The following is a 24,022-nucleotide window of genomic DNA, read 5'->3' on the forward strand; positions in this document are numbered from 1 at the left end:
TTCAGAGGCCATATGCACCCTGTCCTTGCCCAACACAGAGGTCAAGATTTGTTTGGTGATTGATTTCAGATGTCACAGGAATCTGAATCCGTTTTCTCAAAATTTGCAAAGTTGGAATCTCTAGAAATGTTATAGTTCTCCAACTCTGGCTATATTTTATAGTTGGCAGTGTGTGCGTATACAATTATGTAGCTGTTACTACCTCTGTCAGTTCTCCATTATTTCTTTGGGTAGTCTCTTGCAAGGGATACATTTCAAGATTCAAAACAGCTGAGACATAATCTCTCCACCACCACCTTTTTATACAGCCAGTTTCATGCTGCATGTAGAATTTCCACTCTCCAAGAGTATGCAGGTATTTTAATCATCAGTTGCCAAACAACTAATCAGTGGAAATTTTAATCTTCTGGGAGGGCTTGGTTTTCAAAGGCTGTTTCTTTGAAGAACAGTGTAGTTCCAGAAGCACAGCATTTTCATACACATAGAAGTATTGCAAAAGAAGTGGCCACTTGTTAAAGAGTTAAATGGACAATAATAAATCTTTGTTGTAATTGGGTTGTAATTTCAGTGGGAAAGAGTGTGTATAAATAGTAAATAAGCTTGCACAAAACAGAAAAAATGAGAAAGCAGTGGTTTGAAATGGAGCTGTTTGGAAAAAATAAGGCTGTAAAATCTATGCACCATTTCATGGGAGTAAGACTCATCAAAGTCAGTGATATTTTAAGTCCAAGTAGAGATTCATAAGAATCTGTTATACCATGTCAACACCAGAAGAAGACAGCTTGTGTGAAAGTGACCATACGGCTTGTAGCAGACGGAGTTCTATAAATAGGAATTGTATTGATAGAACAAATGGGGGTGGCAATGCCACTTTAGAAGAACTTAGTCTGTTTTCACATTTTAGCAATCCTTTTCACAGCTGTGTAAGGCATGCTTTCTCCTCAACATTTGAAAAAGCAGACAGGTCCAAAACACACAGCAGCGATAATTCAGTTTTGAGACCACTTTCGCTGCCTTGGCTCAGTGTTAGCGGATCCTGGGGATTGTTGTTTGCTGTGGCACCAGAGCTCTCTTACAGAGAAGGCTAAATGTCTCCCAGAACACTAATTCCCAGAATTCTATATCATTGAGCCAGGGCAGTTAAAGCAGTTTCAAATTGGATTATTTCTGTAGTGTGTTTTGGACCTGTGACTAATACATTCCTCCATACTATCTTAACTGAGTACAACAACATCTTGACAAAATGTAGGCCTGTGCCTGTGACTCTTAAGAGTGTCCTCCCCCCCCCCCCATGTATTATTTTTAATACCTTTGCCTGCTGAAGAAGCTAGTGGAGCTTGGAAAGCTTGCAGCATGTATTTTGTGCATTTTGGTTGTTTCAATAAAGGTATCAATGGTGATTTTGAGTGATATTGTACTTTGCTGTATGGCTAACATGGCTACCCATGGATATGATTCCTGTGGGCTGATACATACATACTTATCTACTCTTATTCTTATTCCCACATACTTACATTTCTGCAGTACATTCTTGGCTTCGTGTGCTTTTCCCAACTTGGATGGTGTTCTCCTTTCTCCCAGTTAGGAACTAAAATTCATGTTCTAAGTTTTGGCTTTTTAAAAAAAATCCATTAAAACATTGCAAAGGGATTCGTCTGGCTGAGGCCATATTCTATAGACTCTTGTCTCCTGCCTAGTGGATAAAGCATATAGGCTGGGACTGGGAGGGTTTTAGATGAGTGCATCTTGAGTTTTTGTGGTCTAGCACAAAAGAACTTTATTTATGCACCTCCTTTGCCCCTAAAACTATGACTCAAGGTGGCTAAAAGTGTGCTGATTTGCTGCTCTTGTTCTGTTGCTGGTTTCTTCAGCACCTTGCTCTGCCTCAGCCCCTTCAACACGTTGGATGGAGAAAATCAGTTTGCCACATGTTTTTCTTCCCCAACTCACACTTTCAGAAATTTTAGTTAAAAAATCCATGGAGAAGCAGATCCAGAAGGCTACCACTTCTACCAAAGCAGACATCTTGGACCTGTAAGTACCCAGCTTGTTGGAGGCAGATTACACTTTGTAAACCGCTTAGTACATTGGTAAGCGGTATAGAAATATACTTGATATTGCTATAATTCTTCAGTTTCGGATGCTGTGTGCCTTCATGTTGTTTCTGACTTACAGTGACCCTAAAGTCTCATGGGGCTTTCTTGGCAAGGTTTGTTTAGAGGAGGTTTGCTATGGCCTTCCCCAGAGGCTGAGAGTGTGACTTGTCTAAGGTCTCCCAGTGGGTTTCCATGGCCAACCTAGGAATTGAACCTTGGTCTTCAGAGTCCTAGTCCAGTGCTCAAACCACTATGGTCACATAAATGTGTTATGGCGTACAGTATGATCTTAAGCTACCATAAACATAAAACATGTTCTTAGGTTGACTGATTACCAAAGCACTCAAACCACTATGCCAGGATGTCATTTCTAGCCTCTCGCTTTCACAGGAAAGGGAAGCACATTGCAATGGTAAAACTCAGCCAAAGTAGAAAATAAATTGCACTGCTGCCGCCAGCTGTGAGTTTCATTTCGATTCATACCAATTATGTACATGCAGCCTGCCCTGAATCTGGCCTGTTGTGTGAACTGTTGTGTGCATGTGCGTTTCAGCCTCCATTCTTTAAGTGAAATTTAGCTCCTTTTGCAAGAATTAGGCTTTTTTGCCCCCCTCCACTAAGGGCGCAGGTTCAGTCCCTCCCCATAAACAGTGGCTTTGAGCCCCCCTCCCTCTATGTTGTTGTTTTTGTGTGCCTTTAAGTGTTTTCTGACTTAATGGTTACACTAAGGCAAGCCTACCATGGGGTTTTCTTGGCAAGATTTGTTCAGAGGAGGAGGTTTGCCATTATCTTTCCCTGAGGCCGAGAGAGTGTGACTTGCCCAAGGTCACCCAGTGGGTTTGCATGGCTGAGATGAGGTTTGAACCCTGAGTGTTGGACTATGACTGGAAACCATGGAAGCCCACTGGGAGACCTTGGGCAAGAAGTCACACTCTCTCAGCCTCAAGGGAAGGCCATGGCAAACCTCTGAAGAAACCCCATGATAGGTTCACCTTAGGCCCTAATAATAACACGCACACACACACTATTTCTTATATCTACGTATAATGTATTACTAATATATTATTATATTAGTATAAAATATACTAATGATATGTATCATAGTAATAATACATAATAATATGGTTTACCGATTCGGCAGTCAAAAATTCTGACATGACTACAATACCCAGGATGCCTCGGGAGAAGGCGGCCTATCAGGAGGAGGAGCTGGAAGTGCGTCATTCCGGGCCCTTTAATGGCGAGAGGCCTTTCGGGACAAGTAGTTCCGAAGAGAGAAGGGGGCATAGGTTTCCGCAACACACTGGGGCGCGGGAAAACTCCAAGTCCCAGCCTGCACCGGGAGAAACTGCGCAGAAGAGGGTAGGCCGCGGCAGAACTTACTCGAGGGCCTTAGCTGGTGCTGTTGTCCATTGAAGGGCTGGAGGAGGGGGCCAAGGCGGAGGTAAGATGGAGGCGACGCCGCAGCGAGGAAGCCGGTGGGGAAGAAGAAGAGGAAGGAGGGGAGTGGGGAGGGATAGGGTCGCCCTGTGGAGGGAGTTTTCATTACTGGGGCTGGTGGCTTACGAATAGCAGTGGCCTTGTTTTGGCTCAGCAGTCCCAGCCCAAAAGCTCTGTATCCCTTGCAAATGGACCTGTCTCCCCCTTTCATTGGAACAGAGTGGTCCTTGTTTACAGTCAGGCTGAAGGGAGTCATAGCACTCCCCCCTCAGATAATAATAATAATAATAATAATAATAATATGATCATATAATAAATTATTATACTAATAGTTAAACGAATAATATATTGTTAATACATCATATTAATATATAGTATATTAATATATAGCTTATAAAATATACTTATAATATATATATATATATATATAGTAGTAATAATATATAATATAATAATGATATATATTATTAACACGTTATTATATTCGTATAAAATATACTAATAATATATATAATAGTAATAATATATATTAATATATATATATATTATTAATACATTATTATATTGGTATAAAATACATTAATAATATATATACAATAGTAATATATAATAATATAACATCATAATAAAATATATTGTTAATACATTATTATATTGGTATACTCTCTGGCTTTTCTTTGCAAACGAAGATTCAGGACTAATATATATATATATATATATATATATATGGTAATATAATGTTATATTATTAATACACTTATATTAGTAAAATATACTAATATATATAGTAAAAATATTAACAATATATAATAATATATAATTATACTAATTAGTATAGTTATGAGTATAATAATTATATTATATATTAAATATATTATATATAATAATAATGTTATCATATTATATATATATATATATATTAGTATATAATTAATTAATTAGTATAATTACTATATTAGTATAAAATATTCTCTCTCTCTCTCTCTCTCTATATATATATATATATATATACTCTAATGATATATATATAATGCACAGATATAGGATGGGGGACACCTGGCTTAAGGAGACAACATGTGAAAGGGATCTAGGAGTCCAAGTAGACCACAAGTTGAACATGAGTCAACAGTGCGATGCGGCAGCTAACAAGGCCAATGCGATTTTAGGCTGCATCAATAGAAGTATAGTGTCTAGATCAAGGGAAGTAATAGTGCCACTATATTCTGCTTTGGTCAGGCCCCACCTGGAATATTGTGTCTAGTTCTGGGCGCCACAGTTCAGAAAGGACATTGAGAAACTGGAGCATGTCCAAAGGAGAGCGACTAAAATGGTGAAGGGTCTGGAGACCATGCCCTATGAGGAACAACTTAGGGAGCTGGGGATGTTTAGCCTGGAGAAGAGAAGATTAAGAGGTGATATGATAGCCCTATTTAAATATTTGAAGGGATGTCATATTGAGGAGGGAGCAAGCTTGTTTTCTGCTGCTCCAGAGCAATGGATGCAAGCTACAGGAAAAGAGATTCCACCTCAACATTAGGAGGAACTTTCTCACAGTGAGGGCTGTTCGACAGTGAAACACACTTCCTCGGAGTGTAGTGGAGTCTCCCTCCTTGCAGGTCTTCAAATGGAGGCTGGATGGCCATCTGTCGGGGATGCTTTGATTTGGATTTCCTGCATGGCAAAATGGGGTTGGACTGGATGGCCCTTGTGGTCTTTTCCCACTCTATGATTCTATAATAATAACATAATAATAATAATAATAATAATAATAATAATACATTATTAATATAATATAATATAATATATATAATAACAGACTTCAAAGAGCCATGTTAGACTGTAGAATCAGAGATGTTGGGAGATCTTGTAGCATCTTTGAGACTCACTGAAAGAAAGAAGTTAGCAGCGTGAAAATAATCAAGTTAATTAAAATAAATAATTAAAACATGCAGGAAGTGTACATTCTAGAAACAATAATTACAAATGAATACAATTTAAATTAAAACAATAACTATAAAAACAATGTATGTTAAAATGACGAAGTAACTTAGATTTATGTAATGGCAGTGAATGCTTCCCTTAACAAAATTGTCTTCAAGTTGGCTTTAAAGCTGGTTCAGTGTACTTCCTTCAGTCTACTTCCTCAGATGCATATATATCTACACACACACACACACGTATGTGTGTATATGTGTGTATAAATGTCTTTTTAGATTGTAAGCCTGAGGACAGGGAAGTGTCTAATTAACTATCTGTAAACTGCTCTGAGAGCCTTTGTGGCTGAAGAGCAGGGTATAAATATAGTAAGTAAATAAATAAATTTAGTCATTTAGACCAAATGCATCCGAGGAAGTAGACTTTAGTCTACAAAAGCTCATGCTGCCAACTTCTTTCTTTGAGTTAGCCTCAAAGGTGCTATAAGACCTCTTTACAACCTATAATATGAACAGGAGGAAAAGAGGTAATGTACTCTTTGCCTTTTCCACAGTTGAGATTAACAGGGACCAAGACTATTATGGAAGATTCTGAAGGGGACCTTTCTATTCAGAGAGAAACCATCCCGTCTGAACTATGTAATAATCAGATCACTGCAATAAACTTGTGAGTCTTTCCTTTCTGGAAATTACTTTTCACCACTTTTTTCTTTTTACCTGCCAGTGAAGACTGCCTAAAGCTCAGCTTTAAAAAAAATCCTCATGTTGTCAATATTGTTCCTGAGCATTTAGAATGTATCTCCTCATTTCATTTTTGCACTGGAGGGGAGAAGAGCTGGAATGCTTTCTTCTTCTTCTTCTTATTTTCATCTCATTCGCCTAAACCGATGTTGGTATAGTTTGGGAATTTAATTAGGATAGCTTTCCTGTTTGAAAAGCAACTTGTGAAATGTTGCTGTAAGTTCTGTAACTCAAGGCATCCTGTTCTTGATGCTAAATATTCAAAGATTGTGCTGTTCAGTTTCATAGGATCAGTTGCAGATATCATTAGTACAAGGCTAAAAGCCACACCTAAATGGCAAGTACTGTTGATATACTAGAAGATTGCTACTCCACACTATTTATTTGCACTGACGACATGTCCAACCTCTTACTGCCAGGGAGCAAGATCTGAAAACCTTGGTGGCTTTAAATGACCCTGAGGATCGAATACTATTTCAAACTCCAGATGGTGAGTGGCAAGTAGATTTTTCTGTACCTTTTTACCATCACCATGATACAGGATCTGATGCAGCTTCAGTCCAGTGCAGTTCTTTCCTCTTCAGGAAACCATTCACTGGATGCCACAAAAATAATTAGATCCACTGTAGATCCACTGAATAGTGTTGGACTCTAAATGGATGTGGTGGGAAATAACATTGGAATGGCTTTCAGAGTACAGAGGTTAGATAAAAGCTCTCCCAGCCAACTTGGTATTGTGTAGATGGAAAGATACTATAGATAGCCAATGAAATTTGACCACCAACTTGCTTCCCCCTCTGCTATTGTATTTCAAATACCTTACAAAATAATAGTATCATGCACAATTAGGCAAGTAATGTTGCCATTTCATCAGTGGTGGTGGTTATAAAAATAAATGATTGAATTACAAAATGCAGATGTAGAATAGAATGTTGTTTTTACTTGTCTTCAAGTCATTTCCAGCTTTCTTGGCAAGATGCCTTTATAAGAGCTTTCTCTTTGCCTTCCTCTGAGGCTGAGACTGAGTGGCTTGCCCAAGGTCACCAAGAGGCTTTTCATGGCTGAGTGGGGATTTGAACTCTAGTCTTCAGAGTCCTAACTGAATACGCAAACTGTATACCACGCTGGCTCTCATAATAGGGTCTGTTTTGTTTTGTTTTAACGAACAGGGAAAGTACATTGACATGTAGTAAATATTTTAGCTTTCAAATGAGAGGTAGCATCTTATGATTATTCAAGCACAGGGGAGATTTAGTGCAACTGGTCTTGAAGCTATATTCTTAAATTGTATGTATAGTTAATTTGCAGTGTACGTTGAGAATAGGTTATGTTTCCCATTAGTTTATGTTATGCCAATGTTTCTTCCCTTTTATAAGCTGGAGCCTTGCCCCATTTGAACAGCCGATGTTTTATACTAGAGTCCATATCATGGCAGATATGTTCTGATGGACTGTCTAATTACAGTTGTGTCAGAATTCTAAGTTGCAGTAAACATACTTTGCTGCATCTGCCCCCCACACAGGAAATTATTCAGCTGACAGTTCTTCTGAAAATATTTTATTACTTGCTGAGTAGACTATGTGAGAAAGGACATGTTGGGTTTAATTGAGCAAGGAACAACAGTTTCTGCCTATGTGGTATCCTATAAAATCATACATGTTCTGCACTTACAGGATTAGAGTTTTATTTTATTTTTTTAAATAGAGAAGTTGCAATATTTAGCTTTTGTAATGACAAAATAGTTTATTATAGCAAAAGTGAATTCAGACCTAATTAGTTGGGATGCTAGCAGAATTGGGTCCTCCATGCTAATTTTTCTTTCTCCTTTTTTTGTCTTGAAATCTTTCAATACTGACATTTCTCAATGAAGAACCAAGTGCCACAATATAATTTCATTTTACAGTTGATCTTAATTGTACCTTTTTATTCTAGGATTTAAGCAACTTGAAAGAGCTGGAAAACATAGTTGGCTACAGCAAGGTTTAACCCAAGTTGATTTAATAAAGTAACTTCTCAAGATGGGAGAGGAACGTGCAGGCGAACCTCTTCTGGGTATAGTGGCTGGTGGGGATGCAGATTATGAGGGTGTCCTTCCCTCAGATACAGTTTCCCTGAGTGATTCAGATTCAGAGGACTTCACATTTCCAGGTGATACTGAAGTTGATACCATATCTCCTGAAGAACCCTCACCCTTGAATGATGTGGGCTCTGGAACAGATGACAGCAGTAACCCTTGCCATCAAAAATCACGTGTCCAGCCTTTTCACCTGAAAGGGATGAGTTCAAGCTTCTCACAACGCAGCCAGAGCATTTTTGATTGTCTGGAAGGGGCAGCAAAACAGGCAGTGCCCTCAATGGCTGAGGATAATGTAATCGATGGAAGGTTTAAGCGCCCTCTCCCTCCTCCCACCTTTTCAAACAAGATGCCCACAGAAAGCCTTGGAAGGCAAAATAAACCACCACCAGCTCCTAAAAAGTCCCCAGCAGTTCCTGACTATGTGGCACATCCAGAAAGATGGACCAAATACAGCTTGGAGGATGTTTCAGAGTCAAGTGATAAGATCAACAGGGCAGTTGCCATGGATTTTCTGGAGAGCTTGAAGAAGACTAAAGGACAAGAAAGCTCAATCTGTCCTGACAGCTATACCCCATCTTTCAACCAAGATTCCTCCAGCTCTGGTGCAGGAAGAATTGTCTTTACCAAGCCCACAAAGGTGGCTTTACAGAGATCAGAAAGGAAAAGAGCAGGTGCGAGAGAGGATGAAGATGCTAAGCTTCCTGATGCAGATGATGAACTGAAAGGGGATTCTCAAAATAAGTCTAGCACCCAGGATGAGGAACATAAAGTTGTACTAGACCCCTTAGAGAGTTGTGGAAAGGAAGTGGAGAATCGGAAACGGCCAAAATTGGAGGAGTTAGGTGTTCAGAAAGGATCTGAGACAGATCATTGCAAAGAAAGTGCAGAGAGAGTGGTGGTGACTGTGGGATTCCATGGTAGCAAGAAAAGGGATAGGAAGCATTTCCGACCCAAAGCTAACCGTGATGAAGAGGAAGAAGAGTCCTAAAAACTGGAGAAATTATTGTAGTGTCTCCCTCAAGAGATTTTCCTGAAAATATTTTCCTCCATTGTTTGCATGAGTTTTGCCAACCTGGTTGTTTTGTTTATCATACTTGGAACTGTAGCTTAAAATACTAGGATGTTGCACTTTCCCTCTGCAAAGTGTCTGTCTGCATTATAGAATCAAAACTAGAAGAAAGCTTGTGTTGGAAGTTGATGATTCTATGTGTGAGGCAAAATCCATTTTTTAAGTTGTGGAACGCATCTTTAAAAATGTATATCCACTTCAGATTTGAATCTGCTACTGCTTTGCTTAGTTGTTTATGCAAAATCCATTGAATGATATTCCTTGACTGCATATCTTAAACAGTCAGTATCACCCCATGATACAATGCAGCATTGACAAAGCAATGCTATATGAATGAGATATAAAGTGAGGATGCTTGATTGGCACCATGTGAAGCAAAGCTTATCCTATACCTCTCTACATTATATGTGAAAATAAAAGCAGACTCTATGGCAAGCCATATAGAGATAAAGAATAAGATAATACTGTACTCTGTAAAAAAAGCATTATACATGTTACTTTGTTTCATTAAAACATTCAGTGTTTGAGAATAAAACTTGGCTTGTGGAAGATTCAGACATGGTGAGGTACACTTTTTAAAGCAAAAATGCAAATAGATAACAAATCCAGGACTGTAATTCACTGAGCCATGGAAGATGGAGAAGAGTCTCAGCACTGAATGACATAATTTTCCCTTGCAGTGGTAATGGTTTCCATCTCCATACCAAAGAGTTTTTCTCTAAAGTTATATGGATTTCATATCCATATAACTGGATTTGTTCAGAAATTAAGGAGCTTGAAAATTAGCTTTTAAACAAATCTACCATAAGGTCTTTTTAATACTTCTCAGCGTCAATAAAACCTTGAATTACAATTCCTTCGTTTCCAGATTGTGTGTTTTACCAACCAGTGTGATACCTGTATTTCCTTCTTCCCACATTGCTGTTCATTACAATAGTGGCAGTTTCTGCCTGGTCTCGCTCTACACACACAACCTCTTGCAATTTGTAAAGAGCAGTACAAATGGGCATTCATCTATTCTTCAGTTAATTTATACTGCGTAGTTCTTAGGCAAGCAGGCTCATTTGACATATGATGATTGTGAAGGAGAACTCTTTCTATTTTTTTTTCTTCCTGGAATGACATGACCAACCTGCTTCCCTATTTGTCTACAAAAAGTGTAAGCTCAAAAAACAGATGAGGATAAAGTACTCCCAGATTTATTGTACAAGACTATAGTAAGTTCACCAAGCAATAACTTAAGCAATAACTTAAGTAACACATATTTCCTGGTTCACAGTTGAACCAGAGCTACACAGAGGACCAGTGTGTGAATAGGGATTAGAGTTTTCAATTTAAATCGGAGAGAGTTGCATTCAGATTTTCACCCAAACCCCCAAATGCTTACTGGGTGATCTTAAGTGCTTTGTCTCAGCTGAACTGTCCTCAAGCTGCTCTAGGCAACATCCTGGCCACCCCTTCTGAGGGGAGAACAGTCCAAGGGGCAATAGGTGGATACAGTTCAGCTTCTCTGTTATCTGGTCACATCAATAAAGTCGAGATGCTACTTCAATTCAGAGGGCAATTCCCCTTCAATCATCTTTGCCAGACAAAAAGTGTTATTTATAAGCTGAAACTTCAGCTTTAAAACCATGACCTAGTAAACACAAACTGGCTTCTGCTGTGGTTTTAACATGTATTCAAAATTGTGGCTTTTACAGTTTGTGTGGAATCTTGAATACAAATGTTTATATTTTTCTCCCTTACAATACATGTTCTTGACCTTCAGTTGCAATACAGAGCAAACTGAGCTTGAATCATGAAATGGGATCATTCAGGTGTCACCTAATACTAGTGTTTCATTGATGGCAGATTTGCAAGTATTAATGTGTTTATACTGAGAGTTGAAGAGATAGTAGTCCTAGGGACATTCTGTGAGTGTGTGTGTGTATGTATGTATACACACACAGACTGCATTTTGCTTGTTTCCCAGCAGAGAGGGTGCCTGGCCTCCTGAATACTGGGTTATGTACCTCCCATTTGCTCCTGTAGGCAGGGACAAAAGAAGACCGGCCCCTATATAGGGAGGAACTCACCCTCCAGGGCCTCAGTCTTGTCCTGCCTACGCTCCTAGCAGGTCACGAATTCTTCTTCCAGCGAAGTTCGTCATTCCCGCCGAAGCGGTACAGCTTGGATTACCCCTTTTTCTCTGCTCCCTCTCCCCCTGCCTATCCCCCTCTCGGTGGTGGGCTATGGCAGATGACCCTAGCGGCACGGGTGAAGGGACCCCCCCTACTCAGGGCCTTCCTGCCCAGGGTTTGCCGGTTCCCCAGGGAGAACCGGAGGCAGAGGTTGAGCCAGGGGTTCAGCCGGTGGAGGGGCCATCCCTCCGAGGAGCTGAACATAACCCCCCCCTCCGCCCGGGCCGCTCAGGTCCCCAAGGTGTTGAGGATGCCTCTACCCCGTTCATCCGAGGCCAGGTAAGCCCCCTCAGCGAGCTAAGGGACCTGGTGCGGGCCATGTTCGCCCGCGAGGCGGCGAGCCTTCTCGGGGTGGGGGAGTTCCCCGCAGGGAACCTGCTTGGGGGCTTTTCCGTCCCCGCGCCCCAGTTAGGGGCTAGCGGGGCCTCTGCAGCCCCCCCCTCCGTCGAGCCCCTGCCGGCCAGGGGCCAAGGCGGAGCCTCCGCTGCTGCGGAGAGCACCCGCGCACGTGGGGACCCGGGAGCGGGTTCCCCCTCCTCCTTCCCCAGCAGCCTTTCCCCCACAGCCCTTGGGGGCCTCCAGGCCCTGGCGTCGGCGCTCGGAGCGGCCTGGGCACCCCAGCCGCAGCCAGCGGCTTCATCCAGCGCCCCCCGGGCCGCGGCTCCGGCAGGCGCCGCTGTTTTGGAGCCCGCCTTCGCGACTCCCTTGGCCCGCGGTGAGGGCGAAGCCATTCCCGCGGAGGGCGGGCGCCATCTTGGGACGGGCCTTGGGGGCCGCCATCTTGGGTGCCCCGAAGCCAGCCTCCAACCTGGTCACGTGGGCGGCAGCCGCCATCTTGGAGAGGACCATGGGCGCCGCCATCTTGGGGAGGACCATGGGCGCCGCCATCTTGGGGTGGACCAGGGGCGCCGCCATCTTGGGAGTCCCGATAGGGCCCCCGCTCCTGCTGCCGTGCGCCCTGGGACTAGCCGCGGTTGCGCTGACCCCTTCCCTACCCTGCTAGATCAGGCTGATCTGGAACTGGGTAAGCGGCCTAGGGAAGAAGACAAGGTTTCCCTTTCCGACTCGGAGGTTGATTCCAGACTCCTTCGCCCCCCCGAGAGGTGCGGTCGACCGCGGCTTCACAGCCAGCGGACTGACCTGGTCTCCTCAGACCTAGAGGATGACCCCGACCCAGAGATCAGGGCGGTCCTTGAAGAGGGTGAGCTATCGGGAGAGGAGGATGCCGGGGACCCGGATCCTCCAGCCGTTTCGGCTCGTCTCTTTAAGTCAGAAGATTTTTCCAGGCTCCTAAAAAAGACTCTAAAGACCCTCGCCATTCCCCCCTTGGTGGAGAACAGGGCCCCCCGTGAGTCTGAGTTACCCAGGGTGGGAGAGGGCCTCTTCCCGGTCCCTGCCCCCCCTATGGCCGAGATCCCTTGCCCTGCAAACCTCATGGAGGTCATTAGGGCTGAATGGGACAGGCCTGCGGCCTCGGGCCCCCTGCCTAGCATACTAAAAAAGCTTTACAGCTTCCCTCCATCGGTGATGGAGAGACTCCAGGTCCCGGTGGTGGATGCCCCCGTGTCCGCCTTGGTTTCCTCCGCTGTGTTTTCTAGAGAGGGCGAGGACACCCTGAAGGTGCCTGAGGATAAGAAAGCCGAGGTTGCCCTCAAAAAGGCACACGAGGCTATGTCAGTGGCTATCAGAGCGGCGGCTGCAGCCTCCATTGTAGCTAGGGCCTCTCTCCAGTGGACGAGGGAGCTCCTCCAGGAGGTTCCCCTCCAACAGACCCACCTCAGGCAGGGCCTGAATAAGATAGCATTGGCTGCGGCCTACACATCCGATGGGACGTTGGACGCAGTCCAATACTGCGCCAGGGCCCAGGCGGCGGCGGTCTCCGTTCGCCGCCAGCTCTGGCTAAAAAACTGGAACGTCGATGCCAAATCCAAGAACAATCTGGCCTTCACTCCCTTCCTTGGGACTAAATTATTTGGTGAGTCTCTCGACCAGGTGCTGGTCGAGGATAAGGATAAGAAGAAGTCCCTGCCAGGTGGTCGCAAATCAGAGGCTAGGCCTAGGACTAGATCCAAGAGGCAGTCCTTTCATTCTTCCAGACCCTTCGCCTCCCCCTCCTCCCCCTCCTTCCAGTCCAGAGACTCTAGACCCTTCGGACAGCGATGGGGCGACTCTAAGTCCCAGCCCAGGCAGGCCCGCCAGCCTTTCCAACAGAGGGGCCAGCCCGGAGGTGGAAGAGGTGCAAAGAAACAACAACAGCCATGACGGGGCGCCCCCAGTGGGGGGCAGGCTGAGACACTTTGTCAAGGTTTGGGAACGATCCACAAAAGATCAGTGGGTCCTCAACACCCTAAGATCGGGTTACCTCATAGAGTTTCGCCGCCCGCCCAGCGAGAAATTCATCCCCTCTCCAAAGACGAACGATCCAGCCAAACACCGCCTCCTGCTGGACGCCATCAGGGACCTCCTTCGCCTCCGGGCCATCGAGGAGGTTCCAGTCTCTCAGTGGCACAGAGGCTGCTACTCCACTTTCTTTTTGGTACCAAAGAAGAACGGGACTTGGAGAACTATCTTAAACCTGAGACGGGTCAATTCGTTCATATCCTACAAGAGGTTCCGGATGGAGACCCTCAGATCTATCCTAGAGGCACTCCAGCCTGGAGACTTTCTTTCCTCCTTAGACTTGCGGGATGCCTACTTTCATATTCCCATCCATCCCGACCACAGGCGCTACCTGAGGTTCGCCTACGACGGCCGTCACTTCCAATACAGGGCATTGCCGTTCGGCCTATCATCGGCCCCGAGGGTGTTCACCAAGGTCTTGGTGGCTCTGGTGTCTCACTGGAGATCGCACAAGGTCCACGTCTATCCATATCTGGACGATCTCCTGATCCGGTCCCCGTCGCTGCTCCAGGGTCGGGCGGATGTCCGACAGGTTTTTCGCTCCTTGGAACAACACGGCTTCCTGGTCAACATGGAAAAGAGCTCCACAGAACCTTCTCGACGGATTCTCCACCTAGGGGCTCATCTCGACACACAGAGAGGCCTGATTTCCCTCACACCGGACAGAGTCCAGGCCATCTCCTCAGCAGTCTCCCAGGTCCTAAAGCAACCCAGAGCCAGCATCAATCTTCTGGCCCGCCTGCAGGGCCTCATGATAGCGGCGAGGGACTGTGTCCCATGGGCCAGGTTCCACTCCAGGCCCCTCCAGTGGTTCCTCCTACCGTTTCAGGAAGCCATAGCGTCAAGATCCCCCATCAGGGCGCTGGTGACGCCTCTGGTCCTCGACTCCCTGCGGTGGTGGACCTCACCGGCGATCCTCAAGGGCCGACCGATCTGGTACCCAGAGAGGGTTCAGATCACGACCGACGCAAGCCTGAGGGGATGGGGGGCTCACTGCGGCCCACAGATGATTCAGGGGAGATGGTCGCCGGAGGAACGGACCATGCCCATCAATTGGCTAGAGCTGAGAGCTGTCAGGCTGGCCCTCCAGGCTTTTCGGCAGTCAGTTCTCGGCAAACCAGTCCTCATAAGGACGGACAATGTCACCACCAAAGCTCATCTCAATCGCGAGGGCGGAACAAGATCAAAGGATCTGATGAGCGAATCCCGCCTTCTGTTTCAGTGGGCCGAGTCCAACCTCATGTCCATCGAGGCAGAACACCTGCGAGGAGAGCTCAACACAATCGCGGACTGGTTAAGCAGAACGGACGTCGACCAAGGCGAGTGGTCTCTCCACCCGGAGGTGTTTCGTCAGATAGCCCTTCGGTTAGGCCAACCGGAGATAGACATGTTCGCCTCCCCCGTGAACACAAAGCTACCCAGGTTTGTGTCCCGGTTCCTGACGGAGGGGGCCGAATCAGTCGACGCCCTCAATCTCCAGTGGCCCTCAACGCTGGTCTATGCCTTCCCACCACTTCCTCTATTGACCAGGCTAGTGGCCAAGATCCGGAGGGACAACTCGGATGTCATCCTGGTGGCGCCGGCTTGGCCCAGACGGCCGTGGTTCTCCGAGATCCTGGACATGTCATCGGCCTCCATGGCTTTGCCTCACCGCCGAGATCTCCTGAGCCAGGGCCAGATTCTTCACCCCGACCCAGGTTGGTTGAACCTTCACGCCTGGAGGCTGAACGCGACATGCTCCGGCGGTGCGGCTATTCCGCCGAGGTCATAGACTCCATCCTATCATCCAGGCGCCCATCCACCAACCGCATCTACGAGGCCACCTTTAGGTCCTTCAAAAGGTGGTGCATACTCAAGCAGATCAACTTCCTCGATTTCTCAGTTGCAGACTTGCTTCTTTTTCTCCACGACGGCATCAAAAAGGGTCTCAGGCCCAACACGGTCAGGAGACAGGTGGCAGCCATCACTTCGGTGTTGCCTCACGATAAGGCGTTGGCTATGTCGGCTCACCCTCATGTTAAGAGGCTACTGAAGGGCGTCTCCAACAAAGCTCCGCCCACTAGACACCGTTTCCCCACCTGGGACCTTCACACGGTCCTCAAGGCTCTGACGGTGGGACCCTTTGAGCCTATTCGTGATTCATCCCTGAAACACCTCACCCTTAAGGTGGTCTTCCTCATCGCCATCACTTCGGCGAGGCGGGTGTCTGAGCTCGGAGCGCTGTCGGTCCGCAGGGACCTGTGCATGTTTAGACCAGACTCTGTGTGCCTCCGGACTGACCCTACGTTCTTGCTGAAGGTTAACTCGGCTTTTCACACCTCGCAGGACATTCTGTTGCCCTCCTTTTGCCCCAATCCTCAAAGAGAATTGGAGAAGATCTGGCACACCCTGGATGTCCGCAGGGCGCTTAAGGTTTACATCAAGAGGACGGCGCCCTTTAGGTCTTCGGAATCCTTGTTTGTGTCGTTCCGCCAGGGGTCCCGGGGTCGCAAGGTGTCGGTCTCCACGCTAAGCAGATGGATCAAGGCGTGCATCACTGAGGCCTATAAAACATTAGGCCTCACCCCTCCTGAGGGACTGGTGGCCCACTCCACAAGAAGTGCGGCTACCTCGGCGGCTCTGTTCACCAATGCCTCATTGACTGAGATTTGCCGGGCCGCGACATGGAAGTCTCCCTCGACATTTATCAGACACTACAAGTTAGATCTGTTTCAGTCCGCCGAGGCGGCCTTCGGTAGGAGGGTCCTCCAGCAGGTAGTGGCTGAGGCCGCAGGATCCTCTTAGGCACCTCCCTCCCGTCTTGAGAGGGCTTTGGTAAATCCCAGTATTCAGGAGGCCAGGCACCCTCTCTGCTGGGAAAAGGAACGTTGGGTACTTACCGTAAGACGTTCGTTTCCAGCATGAGAGGGTCCTGGCATCCTGCCCCTCCCTGGGTGCCACCCTGCGGCTCAGCTCGTCCTGTTGAGGGACCTTCCTCGTTTTCTGTTCGCTGGTTCGTTGGTTTTCTCTTTTGTTTGTTTGCCATGCATTTTACTCTCTTGAGATGACTTAGGTTATTCTCTTGTGTTATCTGATTTTACCAATTAAAGGTTAGTTCAGTGTGCTACTATTCGCTTGGCTTGTTATTGACTGAGGCCCTGGAGGGTGAGTTCCTCCCTATATAGGGGCCGGTCTTCTTTTGTCCCTGCCTACAGGAGCAAATGGGAGGTACATAACCCAGTATTCAGGATGCCAGGACCCTCTCATGCTGGAAACGAACGTCTTACGGTAAGTACCCAACGTTCCTATTTTGGTCAATATTTAGGTAAACTCATAGCAAGATTCTCACATCTACCATGACCACCCCATTCCAATAATCTCAAAAATGTTTTGAAAATTTCTAGAAAGAATGTTAGCTATTTCTGAATAGCTGCTTGTATATCACCTAATAACTGAAACTCAAAACTAGCACCTTCACACAAGAAAAAAGATTTCCTATTACTGGAGAAAATGAGATTGAGTTGGCGTGTGTGAAACTTCCAAGGCTAGTACTTAGAAGGGAGACCGTCAGTGAATACCAGGTGCTGTGGACTATGGCGCGTTGCAAATGGCCATTTAGTATGCACTCCGCGCGTACTAGGGTTAGAAAGGGGCGTGCTAGGGTTAGGAAGGGTCTTACCTTCCTAACTGGCCGTTCCTAGTACGCGCGGAATGTGTAGTAAATGGCGCCCGTCCACATGGGCACCACCATCTTTACATCTCAGACGCAAAGCGTCTGGACGTAGCACGGCGGAAGTGATACCGTGAGTGCGCGCCTTGCGGCGCCACTTCCATGTGCCAAGAAGAAGTGCCATTTCGGCGCTTTTTAGCTGTGCCGGGAAGCCTCACGGTCTGGCCGCTGGGGCTTCTTAGTGCAGCTAATGGCGGCGGCAGCAGACCTCCCGCTTTTGGGCAGTCTGTAACACGCCTATGTTTCAGAAAAAGGAACTGGCAAACTAACCCTGACTATTCCTTGCCACAGAGGAAGGCAATGGCAAACCCCCTCTGAAAAATCTTGCCAAGAAATCCCTGTGATAGGGTCACCATAAGTCAAAAACAACATAGTGCTATGAAATCCATGGGGTTGCCGTAAGACAGGTGACACACACATGTCAGTCACAGCCTCTCCATTTTGGAGAGACTTTTCTTGCTGACTTTCTGCATGTTGTGCAGATGTTAATTGTAAAGGAGCTTTGCCAATATGTAATATGGCATTCTTATCTCTAAAAAGATTCGGGTGAATGAGTTTGGCATATTAAAAAATGACTTTTTTAAAAGGCTTGGTCAAAACCCAGTAGTTCAGCAGCAGTGTTATTTTTTCTCTCTCCATACTATAAAGAGAATACTCATTTTTGGAATAACAATCTTTTATTTCATAATATCAGACTTGCAGAACATCAAGCTAATTTTGAACGAAAGGAAATTAAACACATCATCTACTAGCAAGTGCTGAAATCCCATTTGTTTTCTAGTGCTTGCTATCCCTAATGATTGCATACCCTTGTTAACAATCCCAAAAATCTATGGACAAGCTGTAAGGGTTAAAGAGACTAAAAATATAGTTGGGATATTTTCTTCAAATTGTAAAAGATATATTTGTAAAATTAAGGCCCCGACTTTAACTGGTTGTATTATTAGACTGTGTATACAATGTAAATAGTATTCACCCTAGGTTGAAATACAGCACTTCCTTTCAGTTTCTGTGTCAGCGTAGAAACAATAACATAAACTACTCATGCTTGTGTGATAAACAGTGAACTATGATGGATTTGGGAAACTTTACCAACAGCAGTAGCATGGGTCCAAATCTAAAAGGAGAAGCTCAAAATATAGAAAATGCAAAAAATGCAGTGTACAGTCATCTCCAGGAAGATGAGAAATGGAGGAAACACATGAAGATATACATAATAAGTAAATGCAGAAATTTCAAATACATGCAAAATGTATATACATGAAATAGATAGGAATGGCAACTGAATATATTAAATGCTGAGGAGCAGATAGGTTGCTCAAAGCAATAAAGAATTTGTAAGATTTTGGAAACAATGCTCAAATTAGGCAAATATTTGTATGACAGAGCAGTGCTCCTGCCATTAAAGAAAATACCCTTTAGATAACTGATGATGCCCATTAATATGCCAAACAGTGAATAGAAAAACCACAGCAAAATGTCTGATCTGCTGGAGTGGGAGTTAGTTATCTATGTACATCATACTTTCTTCAAACAGACTGGTGTCATCTCCATCTTTTTTCCTTCCTGGTGCAGGCATTTGTTGAGTGCCTGAGTTTATGAAACCTATAAGGATTTTGAAAACATTTGTTAAATAAGCAGTCATATGATAGGCCCTCAGTTTATAAATATGTATAGAGGTACAGTGGTACCCCGGGATACGAATTGATCGCGTTACGAAATTTCCGGGGTACGAAAAAGTTAGATTGGAAAAAACTGTTCCGGGTTACGTAAGATTTTTCGGGTTATGAAATTCATTTCGGCGCGAAATTCAAATTCGAAGCGCGGCTAGCGGCTTTCCAGCGCTAACGGAAAGCCTTTTCGGGTTGCGAAATGTATCGGGTTACGAACGGCGCCGCGGAACGAATTAATTTCGTAACCCGAGGTAGCACTGTATAGATATATATCAAAGTATTCAGACTAAAAAAGGAAAACAATATTCTGGATTCTCTTTCAGATGTTGTGTATGCCACTGTTCAACTGTTTCATGGTCAAGTTCTCCCTCTGATGCACAGCTCTCCATCAGGCTTGTATCATTATTACAGAGTGGCAGCAAAAGGCTTGTGGCCCCTTCAAAACTAATATTTTAGTACAAGCTTTCCTAAGTTAAAGCTCACTGCATCAAGTACATTAAGGCAGGGATGAGTAGGGGCATCCCCTCCTTTGTGTAGCCTTTAGACACCCTGTCTAGTGCCCCCCGCCCCAAGTGGGACTAAACAAGTGAGAACAAAACCCATAAAATAGGCAAAATGCTAATAGAGCTGACATTTCTATGCAACATGTAAACTGAGTAAGCCATTCACACTAAGTAATGGGATACTGTCTTCCTAGCTGTGCTGTACTCCATTTAAACATTTTCAGTTACTGGAGGAAGTGTTCTTCTTTCCTGATACAAGTGTTAAAGTTAGTATAGCTAGAAAAACAGTATACCTAATTACTGCTGATGTGAAAAGGGACACATTTAGACTTGCACAGACAGAAGCTTTGCATACAAATGTCATAGACTTTTCCTGCATTCTTACATTTCCTTGTCTTTTGACCTTGCAATTTACAATACCTTTTCCTCTGAAAAATATATAAAGTGCTAGCTGAAAATAAAAGAGACACAAGAAATGTTTTTTCTGCAACAACCTAGCACAGCTATTCCTGTAAATATTGTTCCTATGAAAGCCATTACAAAGTGGAAATCTCACAAATTTCATCTCAGAAATCTATAAAGAGGGTGGGTAGAGAGCAACCTTGGGGTCAAAGGCAGCCCCGAAGGCTGCTTCCCTGGCCCTCAATTTGTCCCAACTGTCATTTTCCCTAGATCTCCAAAACTCTAAGGTGAATTGGAAACCTCTATTAGAAACCCCGAGAAGCAGAAATTTGCCTTTTGGATTGGATGCTGAGCACTTTTCAACATTAAAAACAAAATAAAACAATGGCCAGTATTCTAGATCAGCTGCTTAGCTATGTGACTGCCTTATTGATATAGCTAAGTAGCATCTAACAACCCCAGTTCTCACCACCCACCACTTAATGCTGACTTACCGGACAGCAACCGCTATAAACAATGGGGATCTGTTCTACCAAGGTGCACAGACGGATGGTCCCACCCCCCTCTTGTGAGTGATCTCTGATGCAAAACTCAAAATCAAGATAACTGTTGCAACTCCTCCTTGCACTGGAGATGGCTAGCAGGAGCAGGGTGGGAACATCAGTCTTCTTTGTCCCACTCAACAGGAGAAGAGACCCCTGTTGCTCACAGCTGCTGCTGGCCAGTAAGTCAGGACTGGGGGAGTTTTACAGTACCTACATCTTCCTTACATTAATAAATGTTAGGGTCTTGAATATGAATCAGTTATGAATAACTCTGGATTACACATTCATAACTGCAATAGTGAATTCCAGCCAATGTTCCAAAACCAGAAGTGGACATCAATCTTTTTATTATTTGTTTGTTTGCATTTTTAGCAGCCTATGTGCCTTCAAATGGTCTTGAAGCAGAATGTTGACCCCCAAATTTGTTACATTTGGCTACGCTGTGCTACAGACATCTTTCCATCTAGGCAAAAACAGCAGGACATTATCATTATACCAACATACATCTGATGAAATAGCTTCTCCTCCACAAAAGCATGTTCCATAAAACTCTTTATTCTCTGATACTGAAAAGTCCCATATGCATGTGGAAAGTCCGATGCACAGTGTCTCGAAGTGGAACTCTTGCTCATGGAAGCTCCATGTGGCGATTTGCATCCTTTCAGTTTTTCAGCTACAGGGATCTCATCTATCCCTTTAAAAGCTGAGAAATTCAATCTATCCATTTCATTGGGTGCAAGCCCTATTGTGTGTGACCTTTAGTGGACACAATGGCCTAATATAGGACTAGGCCATACTGTATGACAGACAGCATTATTCTTTTCATATTTTCATATGAGCCATTGAGATGGAGAATGAAAAATTAGGCTACCTAGTGAATGTCTAGATTTGAACTGCCTGGTTGCTCAGCCTATCAACCACTATCTCACATTGGCTTTCGAATCTATTTTAATGGAATATTGTCTTTTAAATGACTTGAGAAAAGAAAATATTTTGGACCACTTGCAAGGTTCTGATAAATTATGGAATGGTAAGCAGAGTTTCCTTTGTTTTTGTGGACTTTACTGTCTAATCTACTCTTTTAATATTCTCTCTTTTTAAAAAAGAAAAAAAGATCACTTTCAGCACATTACTCACATGCATAATTCAGAGGTGATGTGTTGGAAAATAAGCTGTTTTTGGTTAAGGAATCTGCCATTGAGGAAAGCATAACTGTGCAGTAGCTGATCTGCAAAGCAAAGAGTTTCAGTCCTTATCATTTTCTATTACCATTGAAAACTGACCAGTATTACAGTCACAAGAGAGCTACATGAAAACATAAGCACAATATTCTTCTTTCAAGTTGCAGCAGTGGTATACCTCATCCTGGGGTGTATTTGGCCATTGATTTAAACACCACCAGTTACTAAGCTAGCAAGCCAATGGAGCGACAAAGCTCCACAATTTATTCCTTGGAGATAAGTAAACCCTATACCCTTTTACTTGGGAGTAAAATCCATTACATGCAGTGAGGCTTATTTCTGAGTAAACGTGTTTAGGATTGCAATAGTTTATTAGCCCTTTTACTAGTGCTGAGACTCTTGTGTCCAATTTCCCACTGACCTATGGTAGTTTATAGAAACGAAATCTTTATTGACTAAAATATAAGATTTTGACATCACATAGGTTTATGTGCATTTTTGGAGAGATGAATAATGCCTGATGAGGTTTACATTACAGAAATAAAATGAAGAAAAAAATCTCAGTAATGTTAGTTGTCCCATTAGACAGTAGCATCACTAGGGGGGCACGGGGGATGCACCCCCTTTAAACAGGTTAAGCGGGGTGGCATCACTGCTCCAGAAACACCTACCTTTTGGCAGAAATGAGCTGTGGCATGCATCTGCTTCCCTTTAAAATGTTTTAAGAGATGGTGGGAGTGGGGTAAAGCTCAGTGGGAGGAGAAAGGAGAGACCCCCGAATTTGTTAAAATTCAAAATTCAAAAATTTTAATAAATTTTAATTTTAAAAATGGATTTTTAAAAAATATATTTTTAATTTTTATTCTAAAAACCATCACATTTTAACCAAATCTTCACTATGTATATGTAAATACATTTAGGTTGTGCCTATGATATTGTAATTTGAAGGTAAAATTTTAATTTTGCTTGTTTATATCACAACAATTAGCATTACATTCAGTGGTATATGGGAATTACGATTTATGAGTAACATTAGTGCAAAAAAGCATTACTAAGGATTCTGTATGGTGTGAAATGGGAGGAGGTCAGTGGGTGACACCATGAGTGACCGCACTGGATAACATTAAACCGCACCAGGTGACATTAAACCTTCAGAGTGAATCTGAAGAAAAGTTGTTTGTAAAACTGCAATAAAAATAATAATCTGGGCAATAGAAACTCCCTAATCTCTACAATACCTGCCAAAGTCAATAAGATCTCATGTCTCTTCAGTTATAACCTGTATTTTTTTTCCATTTCAAGGATACCTTAGTAAATTCAGAATAACCATGATAGCATCCAGTCCTTGATACTAGCTAATCAATGCTTCACTTCTAAGATGTCAAAAACATATAGGCGGGTTACAAACCACCACTTGGGATGTCCTCAGGACGTCCCAGTTTAAAAAAGGGGCCCCTATTCCTGTTACGGACTCTGTCTGTAACAAATGGCGGCGGCCGTTCCACACGGCCGCCGCCATCTTGATATAACGGACGCTGTGCGTCCGCACGTCGCGCAGCGCTAATGATGTCGCGAGTGCGCCATTGGCGCCTCACAGCGTCATTAGCACGCCGCCAGAAGAATCTCCATTTTGGAGCTTCTTTTTTGCTCCGTAAGGGAGCCGCGCGGTTTGGCTGTGGCGGCTCCCTCGCGGAGCAAACAGCAGCGCCGGGAAACCGCCGCAAAGCGGTGGTTTGTAACGCCTCATAGAAAGAGGTGTACAATCTTGTCCATATAAGATTTTTTAAAAACAAGCCTTGGGGAAAGATATATACCATTTAATCCATGCTAACCATAAACATGGTGCCTCAAAGAAACAACAGCACTGCTAAAATGCAACAAGCAGGATTCTTACTTGTGATTCCAAAGATCTAAGCCGCTTTTCTTGCTCTTTCAGGCCACTAAAATGCTTTGAAAGATTGTTCACCCTGTTTTGTTTTTTAAAAAAGAAAATTAAAAATTAACAAACTTCGGCTCTACAGGAGCGTTCCTAAACCTTTACTAAGATAGGACCATGATTGAATCTGGGACAT

General features: G+C 44.1%; 2 protein-coding genes across 6 annotated transcripts in view; one reads left to right on the forward strand and one right to left on the reverse strand.

Moving 5' to 3' along the window:
• The first annotated feature begins 3,418 nt into the window (after window positions 1–3,418).
• Window positions 3,419–10,210, forward strand: TSSC4 (tumor suppressing subtransferable candidate 4). Of its 5 annotated transcripts, none has more exons than XM_089521000.1 (4): window positions 3,420–3,540; window positions 6,025–6,137; window positions 6,631–6,701; window positions 8,144–10,210. In XM_089521000.1, the coding sequence occupies exon 4, from the start codon at window positions 8,230–8,232 to the stop codon at window positions 9,274–9,276; it is 1,047 nt and encodes a 348-aa protein (XP_089377126.1). In that variant the 5' UTR covers window positions 3,420–3,540; window positions 6,025–6,137; window positions 6,631–6,701; window positions 8,144–8,229; the 3' UTR covers window positions 9,277–10,210. The 5 variants fall into 5 exon arrangements, with proteins under 5 accessions (XP_089377130.1, XP_089377126.1, XP_089377127.1 ...); XM_089521002.1 differs by lacking the exon at window positions 3,420–3,540 and adding an exon at window positions 3,557–3,574; XM_089521001.1 differs by lacking the exon at window positions 6,631–6,701.
• An 8,788-nt stretch (window positions 10,211–18,998) lies between these two features.
• The window catches only part of TRPM5 (transient receptor potential cation channel subfamily M member 5), a 66,075-nt gene continuing 61,051 nt past the window's right edge, over window positions 18,999–24,022 (reverse strand). The window contains exons 24-26 of the mRNA XM_089523096.1: window positions 23,845–23,917; window positions 21,907–21,997; window positions 18,999–19,251 (exon numbers count right to left, since the gene is read on the reverse strand). Coding sequence (XP_089379222.1) covers window positions 19,148–19,251; window positions 21,907–21,997; window positions 23,845–23,917 — 268 coding nt within the window. The 3' untranslated portion in view covers window positions 18,999–19,147. The remainder of the gene's footprint in view (window positions 19,252–21,906; window positions 21,998–23,844; window positions 23,918–24,022) is intronic.

Source organism: Sceloporus occidentalis, unplaced genomic scaffold (assembly GCF_023333645.1).
Source record: "Sceloporus occidentalis isolate IW3139 unplaced genomic scaffold, rSceOcc1.0.p SCAF_4, whole genome shotgun sequence".
Lineage (NCBI taxonomy): Eukaryota > Metazoa > Chordata > Lepidosauria > Squamata > Phrynosomatidae > Sceloporus > Sceloporus occidentalis.